Source organism: Odontomachus brunneus, unplaced genomic scaffold (assembly GCF_010583005.1).
Source record: "Odontomachus brunneus isolate Ranch 3 - 2012 unplaced genomic scaffold, Obru_v1 Obru_scaffold_249, whole genome shotgun sequence".
In the NCBI taxonomy this organism is placed as follows: Eukaryota; Metazoa; Arthropoda; class Insecta; order Hymenoptera; family Formicidae; genus Odontomachus; species Odontomachus brunneus.
In genome coordinates this window covers 379444-388491 of record NW_022639699.1, presented here as the reverse complement: position 1 = coordinate 388491, position 9048 = coordinate 379444, and the positions used below count along the sequence as shown (strand labels likewise).

Sequence of the window (9048 nt, the reverse complement as noted above, 5' to 3'; positions counted from 1 at the left end):
TCTCTCTCTCTCTCTCTCTCTCTCTCTCTCTCTCTCTCTCTCTCTCTCTCTCTCTATCAATATTATATATAATAATTATGTATAGTTCTTGTATATAATTTCTTATATAAAGTTATAATGAAATATTCTGGTCTGTAACCAAAGTGTTTAAGTATAATACTGGTCAGAGTTTGGTTACTGCGTATATAATAATATATCCAAGTGTCTGATTGTTATGATATAAGGAAAGAAAAGTAAAAAAGATAAAAGAAAAAAAGATTGAATTAACATGACATATTTGGTTAAACGGTGAAATTTATAAAGATTCGAGGGAAAACTTAGCAGTTTAAGAATGCATTTTGTACATATGAAAGATTTTTTTAATTTTTTAGCAACGAATCATGATTTTCTTGAATATACGAAGAGAAGAGAGATATTAGAGGGAAGGGATAGAGGAAAAATTATTTGTCATTTCTATCTTGTACTTCGAAGTTCATGCGAGATTGGTCGCGCGTATCACGTTGTAATTTCGGAGAATGCAGCTTCGATAAGTCAAAATGCAACGATCGCAAGCGACGACACCTTCAGTCCGCTTGCGCGCGAGTTTTGTTTGTAGGTTCGCCGTGTCTCGCGTGGCGATATTTTACGTTGATTTCGGGTGGGTAGGCGGGTAGGCGAATAACGATCGCGATCGTGAACCGTCCTTGAGGAGAACGCCGTCGATGTTTCCGAAGTACGTTCTCCTTCCGACGAAGCCCAGCTCAATCTCTTGTGCGGAAATCTTGTAACGCAGATGACGTTTCGTGGTGATCTCGCGGTTACTCCTCGGGCAAAGCAACAACGACGAAGGTAAACTTTTGCTTCTCGACGGAAATAGTTCCTCGCGGAATGACGCGGAAGTAGGAAATACTTGCTTGCTGAAACACGAATCGGGGGGCTGTTCGCGAAACTTCATAGCAGTGTAAAATTTTCCAAATTATACGTACGGAGAGATATGTAAGTGCCGTCGCATAGCTTGCGAAAGCTCCAGACAAAACTAGCTTTCAAGAAACTCCTGGTGTTCGTTTTTCTTTGAAAGACTGCGCGAGGTAACTCACTTGACGTAATTTTGCATTTTGTAACGAGTTCGTTATCACGCTAATAAGTTCTGAATACATTCGCGCTAAAAACGCGAGGCCGCTCGTGCAGGCCGAGTAATAGAGAGCGTCCGCTAATGCGCCGATTTACCGATGGCAGCGCACGAGACTGTTCATAATTCTGGACAACCACCGGCACCATTACGACGCTCGAGGGTAAAGTTCCGTCGCGACGCCGACGGAAGATCGATGCGGCCGCACCGGCTTCGCCGCAGAAAATGGCGATCCCGGCCGGCAGGAACTTTGCCAGCTGCTACATGGAGCTGTGCAAGCAGCAACGACTGCGACCGTTGCCGGTGATATGTGTGACCCTGCCGCACAGCTTGGACTTCACCACTGATCGCGTCAAGATGGACGACTGGGGACCGATCCTGAATTCTCTTTCCCTCGATCGCTCGCTCAGATCGATCAGCGTACACAGCAGGTTGAAACTCGACCGGGTTTTTCGATATTTCTCCTTTGGTTCACATAAGTATCTATTATCACACATCTTACGGATAAAGGAATCACTTTGAAAGCTTGTTCAGGTCCGTCCGCGTACACAGCATGTTGAAACTTGATCGGGTTTTACGAGACTTCTTTTTTGGTTCACATAAACGCTCATTATCACACATTTTACAGATAAAGAAATCACTTTAAAAGCTCGCTCAGATCGATCAGCGTACACAGCAGGTTGAAACTCGACCGGGTTTTTCGATATTTCTCCTTTGGTTCACATAAGTATCTATTATCACACATCTTACGGATAAAGGAATCACTTTGAAAGCTTGTTCAGGTCCGTCCGCGTACACAGCATGTTGAAACTTGATCGGGTTTTTCGAGACTTCTTTTTTGGTTCACATAAACGCTCATTATCATATATTTTACAGATAAAGAAATCACTTTAAAAGCTCACTTAGATCGGTCAGCATACATAGCAGGCTGAAACTCGACCGTGTTTCTTAAGATTTCTCTTTTGGGTCACACAAGTACCGGTTATTACATATCTTATAGATAAAAGAATTACTTTCAAAGTTCGTTCAGATCGATTAGCGTACATAGCAAATTGAAATTCAATCGGATTTTTCGAGATTTCTTTTTTGGGTCACATCAGTGTCCATTATTCTGCATCTTAGCGATTAAGGAGTTATTTTCAAAATGTCAATGGAGTTTACATACACATGAAGTGTTCATATGAGTCGAAATTTTAGCTTTACTTTCGACTTGAACTTTCTAACTTCTGTATATTCTGAAGTGTGTCAGTGTATGTTTAATACATAAGGAAACTGAAGTTCTACTTGGCGCTTCTAAAACGTAGAAAACGCACAAAATTTGCAAGTTTTAAAAAGAACTTCTTGGCAAATTTGTAAGTTAAATAGAATAAAAGCAGATCGATATAGACTTCAGAGTATCAAAGAGTAAACGTTAAATAGAATATTGAGATCAAAAGTAGAATCAAAATTTCGGACTTGGATATCGTCATCTTCATAAAACTATTACATGAGTCAAAATTTGGATCTTACTTTAGATCTCAATATTTCATTTAACGCACTAAATAGGATTCCAGTTTCCATATGTATTAAAAAAATGCTGAGAAAATGTGATGTGTGCTGAGAAAAAATGTTTGGTATTTGTAATTACAATCACACAGAAAAATAATTATTATAAATTATAGTCAATAAAACTATCTTTTATTGAATTCTGCTGTAATGTTAGTGAAAATAACTTTATGTACATGTCACTGTTATCATTTTCGTATTAGAACAATAAAAAATACGATTGAGGCTAAAAATAACAAATTTTAGTTAGATCAACCATTTTTTCTCTCAGTACATACATTGATCCTTCAGGATATACAGATGTTAGAAAGTTCAGAGATGCTAATATAGACTTGTCTGAAGTAACTCCGTTTTCCCTAGAAAACACGGTAGAAATTTAGAGAATAACTGGATTATTCCGATCGAAATTCATTCCGAACAAATCCATAATAGCATTCCACGTCAAAAGGGTAGGGCTAAAATTTCAACTTGGATCACTGGTCCTAAGTCATCAAAATTTCCAGAGAGAGAAAGAGAAGGGAGGGGTGAGAGAATATAACCGACATGTGTATATAATGTGAAACCCTCATAAGGTATCAATGTCGCAAACCGCTGGAAGAAGTGAACTCTGAGGACAAGGCGCGAGCGATGGGAAAGGCTCCAGTGGTTCTCACGCGTTATCTGTTGGAGTGGTTATCGCAGAGCGTCGGCCAATGCATAAGGAATTCGAACAGCCTCACATATCTCGAGCTTGAGGGTATCCCCTTTCCGCCAGACTGCATCGCAGTGCTCTGTGTCGGACTGTCGAGCACACAGACTCTGCACCATCTATCCCTTCGACGTTGCTACATCGGCGACGACGGCTGCAAGCTAATCTGCCGCACGATCGCGGACACTCGTAGCGTGAAGTCGCTGAATCTCAGCCATTGCGATCTCACGTCGAGCTCCGGCGGCGCGATAGCGTCCGCGCTCTCCCGTCAGAAAATGTCGCTGTACCACGATGCTTGGAAGCAGTCGTTGAGGTATCGCGAGCCAAATTTCGAGGCAATGTGGGGCCTCCGTCGGCTGACCCTGAATGACAACCCACAGTTGGGCAATTGCGCCGTGAGGGAGCTGATCGAAGCGATACGCGACAGTCTGTGGCTGAAGGCGCTGGACCTCCAACACTGCGGTTTGACCGATCAGATCGATCCGGATTTGTTGGAGCTGCTGAATCAGAACAACACGTTGGCCGTGCTTGATGTGAGAAGAAACGTGAATCTGAATGAAGGCCTCGCGACGGAGGTGATGCGCAGATTGGAGGAGAATAACGTCGAGGGGAAATTGGAGTACAGGTGGATGAGACTGCAGACTAAAGATCAGCGGACCGTCTCTTCGGTTAGTACTCGAAGAAGCGAGCATGAGCAGGTCGGGAAGTCCGCTAATCATCTTCCCGCTGAGAGAAGAGCTCCTCTCTCTAGGTACCCTAGAAGACCGTCCCAGATGATTCACCCGAGAAGAACGGCTCCGATGTCGGTTCTACCGACGAGGATGAAGATCCGACCGCAATCGCCGCCAGTGTGCGATTCTGCTACTCAACGGGATAGTTTACAATCACAGATGCTTGATGTCGTTCGACTGATACCTAAGGTCTCTCTTCATCTAGATCTTCAGTCTCACATACAGCCGGAATTGAACGAGAGCAGTCGCGATAAATCTATAGAGAGTCGACCAGAACACAAAGACGTCTCACAACGCTCCGACAAAGCGAGTCCCGACTGCTTCGACTCGACCAAGGTGGACGTTGCCACGCAGAGCGTGAATCTTCAAGAAGACCCGGATGAGACGAGGAATATCCTTAGACAATTGACGGAAGTCCGAGCCGAACATGATCGTCTCTTGGAGCAGACGAAGCGCGCCGATCAGCTGCTGCTCGAAGAACAATCGCGTCGCGAAGTCGCCGAGACCAACTTAAGATCGACGCAGAGCGACATGGCGGAGCTGGAGAGCGCCCTGCAAAGGAAGCAGAACGAAAGGAGAGACTTCTTGCTGGTCAGCCAGCAGTCTTTCGACGAGATCTGCCGGTCTTTCGATTGGCTGCTCGAGATGCTAGAGAATGTCAACGCAAATCTCACCAGCAGAACGCAAGACTCGCAGCAAATGGCGCGAGTGATCAAACGGCACCTGGCGTCCGTTATCAGGCAGACCAAGTCGGAGAACCTGAAGCGAGTGTCCAAGGAAAAGCTCGAGTCGTCGCGATACGCCGTCGTGGACAGTGGCCGGAAGTTCGCCAAGTCCGAGAGCGACGTGCGCTCGAGCTTGCTGGTTCCGGCGATCCAGGTCGAGAGGAAGATCGGCGAGTGTCCAGTGGAAGAGAACGGCACGCACCGTCGGCGACACGGCGACGTCGACAAGCCGTTGTCTTCCGTCGAGCGCGCCCGGGCGATCTTCGCTAGCATCGTCCACGGCAATTCCGTGCTCGACTACTGTTAGTCGATCGCGGATCGACCGGACGAACTCTCGAGCGAAGGGCGCGACGGTGCCTTTCGGCGGCTCCACCAGGGCCGTGCATGCATACATTATATGTATATCTTATACACATATATATTATATACACACACACGTGCGTGTGCAAGAGGAGCGCACGTATCACATGCCGCGCTTAATCCTTCTATTACCGAGAGGTACTTTCACATTTTACACGCAACGCAGTTCTTCCGCTACGGGCTTCAATCTTGCTATTCAAACATCACAGCGTCCGGAAAGCGCTGTAAAGACGCGTGAGAGAGAATCACGCAGATCCTTCGAAGGACATGCCTTTTCGCATACCTTCCCTCAACCAGAAATGTATCCCATAGTCCTGATCAGGTTGATTTTAATTAGTCATCTGGTTTGTAGGTAATGTCATCGAGTTCTGATAAGTCATGTGACGCAGTGTGATCAGTGGTGATCGGGATTTTATTAATAATGAAGATTGTTAATAATTATAGGTCTCCATATCATCTTGTACAAACCAGATAACTGATTAGGATCAACCTGATCAGGATCATGGGATACATTTTTAGTCGGACTATTTTATTCGGGAAAAGTAAATAATTTTTCTTTGTGCCTCTATGTATGAGACTGTAAAACAAAAGTGACTTATGATACGGTGGGGAAACGTAATTGCGGAGTGATCTCGTGATTTTTCTTGACAAAAGAAGGGTTAAGGTGTGCGTCTCTCATCTGGACTGGCGAAATCGATTCTCGACGGGATTCACAATTCCGAAGTGCGCTTCGCAAGGGTAAAAGAAGCAAAATTGATTCCGGCAGTGCGCTTTCTTTTCTACCTATCGAGCGGTTCGCGATTTCGTTTAAGCGCGTCGGTTACGTTAATCCTCGATTACACGGTGGTGATTTGAGTCTTGTGAAAGCGCGATCGCCTCTGTTGAGTCGCGCTCGATCGTCGGCTATCTCTCCGATCAAAACGCAAGTGACGGATCACGCGACGCGGTAGATCGCCTATTCAAATAGGGAGCAGGTGATCGGGATAATTACTGGGTTAAGAATATCAGTTAGCGTTTCTGGGTGATCGACGAAGTGTGTAATCCACGGTGCGAAGACGACACGACGCTGACGGTCGGGAAGGCAAGATCGATCGTTCGCTCGCTCGCTCGCGCGCGCGACGAGGAACGTGCAACGTTCGAGCCCGTTTATAGCCACGTTTTTCTTAGCGTGTTTTATTGTACATGGAATAAATATTATTTATTATTCCCGCACACATACGCACGATACTTCGTCACCGGACATTATTTTTCTCGCCGCGGCGAGGGGCAGCTGACGCAGTTCGATTCTCTCGAATCGCGACTGGCGTCGCATAAGCTCCTCTCAATTAGTGATTTATTACGCCGCGAGACTAACTGCGGTCCATTACGGTGTTTCATAATTGTGTCACACACACACACACACACACACACACATAATTGCGCCGAAGTTTCCCGATATGTAATTATAGATTTCGGAGTTACCGGCGATTAAACGCCCCGACCGTCCTGCGCGGCGCAAGTTTCGAACTTCCACATTTACGTAATCGAACGGCTGATTCTAGTAGAAACGGTCATGACCCGCGTCGAATTGTCGCATGAGATCAAATAGGCGGTGCGCGAGGGTCGTTTTATTAGAATAGATTATCCAATTACGTGAATACGAAACTGCCAATTCCCGTGTTGGTGCAAACGTGCATTCAATTGTCAACGGCACTCTAGGCCAATTCTATTGATTCCTCTTTCTCTCTCTGTCCTTCCTCCCTTCTCTCTCCCCTCTATCTCTTCTTTTCATTTTTTTTTCTCTTTTTATATGCCTTTCTCGCTCTCTATGAGTTTCTTGAGGAAGTTATAAGGCTTAAAGCGGATTTTTCCAACCTCTTGGTAAACAATTAAATCATATGTCTGTCTTTGTTTAATTTAAAAGAAAAACAAAAAAGTAAGATTAACTGTTATTAGCGCGCTAAAAAGTTAGAAAAATTAATTTTTATTTTTATTATAACATTATTTTTATTTTCAACGACGCATCAAGGAGACATTCTTAAGCTTTCATAATATTCATGATTATCGAACAAAATTATTTTTATATACGTTTATTTCATTATCTAAATAATAAATGTTAATTTGAGACAAAGTTGAGATAGATATAAACATAATATTACAAATATAAGAAATATATATTTTTTTATATAATTTGTGTATAATGTCGGGAGATTAATCTTTAATATCATAATAATTTTTCATTAAAAAATCTAATTTTGGTTTACAAAAAATTAGAAATAGAAAATTAGAAATGGAAATTAAAAACAATACTCCAAGGAATACGTATAAAAACTTTAGTATGTCAATTTTAGTGTCAAATGTTTCAATTCTCGAAAATCAACTTTTTATTGTATGAATAGTTAGATAATGTTTCAGTTTATATGTAGTATAAATTTCGATAAATTTTTAACGGACTTGCCTTACAATTTCCTTGAGGCTCTTGGCGCTACGGCTATTCGCTGCGGCTATCTTGATTTTTATGACGTCAAAGCGAATAAATACACGCTCGAAATTACCGCGAAGTACGCAGAAATAAAATTTATATTCACAAAATAATACTTGCAATCGATCAAGCAGATCTACAATAGTTCGAACACTTTTCTTTTGCTCTAACATTCGATAAATAACAATAAAATTTACGTAAAAAACGTAAAAAAGGAAATCACGAGAAGAGATGAATTTAAAAAAAGTAGCGAAGAATTACGGTTAAAAATAAAGATTACTTAAACTTTAATAATTATTTATTAATTGAATAAAAAGAAAGTGTTCAGACTGCTTTACAATATTGCTCGATTGATTGCAAGTGCCAACTGTACGAATATATCTTTTTATTTTTGACGCAAAATTTTGCGCGTACATTTTCTCTCGCTTCAAAAGTCAAGATGGCCGCGACAGAGAACCGGAGCATGTATTATGGAACTTTTTGGAAACAATTTCGATCGTAATAATTCTGTTATTCCCTAGATTTCTATTGTCTTTTCTAAGGAAAACGGAATTATTCCGATCGGAACCAAAGAGTTCCATAATACATGTCCCGGAGCGAATTAATCAAAACTCGCGCACATCAATCGCACGGACTCATGCAGATAAATTTAACGCGAAACCTCAAAAAGGAAAAATTACTAGGAAACACGTTCTGAAAGTACAACGTCTCTTCAAACTTTTTCAGCCTGCTCACAGTATCGCGAGTGATCTATCGATCGGTGGACAGGGCGGCTGATAAAACGCTGCCGTTAATTCGCAAACCGTGGGAATCCTCGCGCAACGCGCCGAAAGAGCAGATCTACGTCGGATCGATCGCAGAGGATCGCTCGCGTCGCGAAAGGACTAATAATCGTACGCACGTCGCTTGTTTAACTCCGCGTAGTGCAATAACTCGCGCGAGGACGACGCGCTGCGCCGTCGGGACGACGCCGGTCGTCGCTTTTAACGTTCACCCCTTGGCGCTCTATGGATTTTCCATTAGTTCCAACCTGGGCAGCCGGTTACCTGAAAAACGCTCGGCGCTACTCGGGCTGCTAGTCAAAGGTAATTTTTCATGATAGATCACGCTCGGCGTGTCGCTCACAACGGCGAAAGCTAAGCCTGGTGCGCAGCACAAGATCAAACGTGCCAACAACATCGCCGGCCCTCTTGCTCTTGTCGTTGCACTCGTCGACAGGTGACTATCGATCGTCGTCTCCGTCGTCGTTGCCGCTAATCGACCGTGTCTAAATTGAAATTTCGTCGAGCCTTTTGCGATACGGTTCACGAGTGTGCGACCAACATTCAACACTCTTGCCCTTTCGACGTAATCGCGCGCGCACGAGAGAAACAGAGAGAGAGAGAGAGAGAGAGAGAGAGAGAGAGAGAGAGAGAGAGAGAGAGAGAGAG

The 9048-nt window shown here is 43.6% G+C and overlaps 2 protein-coding genes across 4 annotated transcripts in view; one reads left to right on the top strand and one right to left on the bottom strand.

Annotated features, from left to right (window-relative positions):
- The window catches only part of LOC116852690 (photoreceptor-specific nuclear receptor-like), a 55066-nt gene that overhangs the window by 4910 nt on the left and 41108 nt on the right, over positions 1 to 9048 (bottom strand). The gene's annotated exons all lie outside the window — the stretch shown is intronic.
- On the top strand, positions 1332 to 5195 carry LOC116852691 (protein Cep78 homolog). The gene is made up of 2 exons (XM_032833277.1): positions 1332 to 1539; positions 3226 to 5195. Exons 1-2 carry the CDS (start codon positions 1334 to 1336, stop codon positions 5102 to 5104), a joined length of 2085 nt encoding a protein of 694 aa, XP_032689168.1. The 5' UTR covers positions 1332 to 1333; the 3' UTR covers positions 5105 to 5195.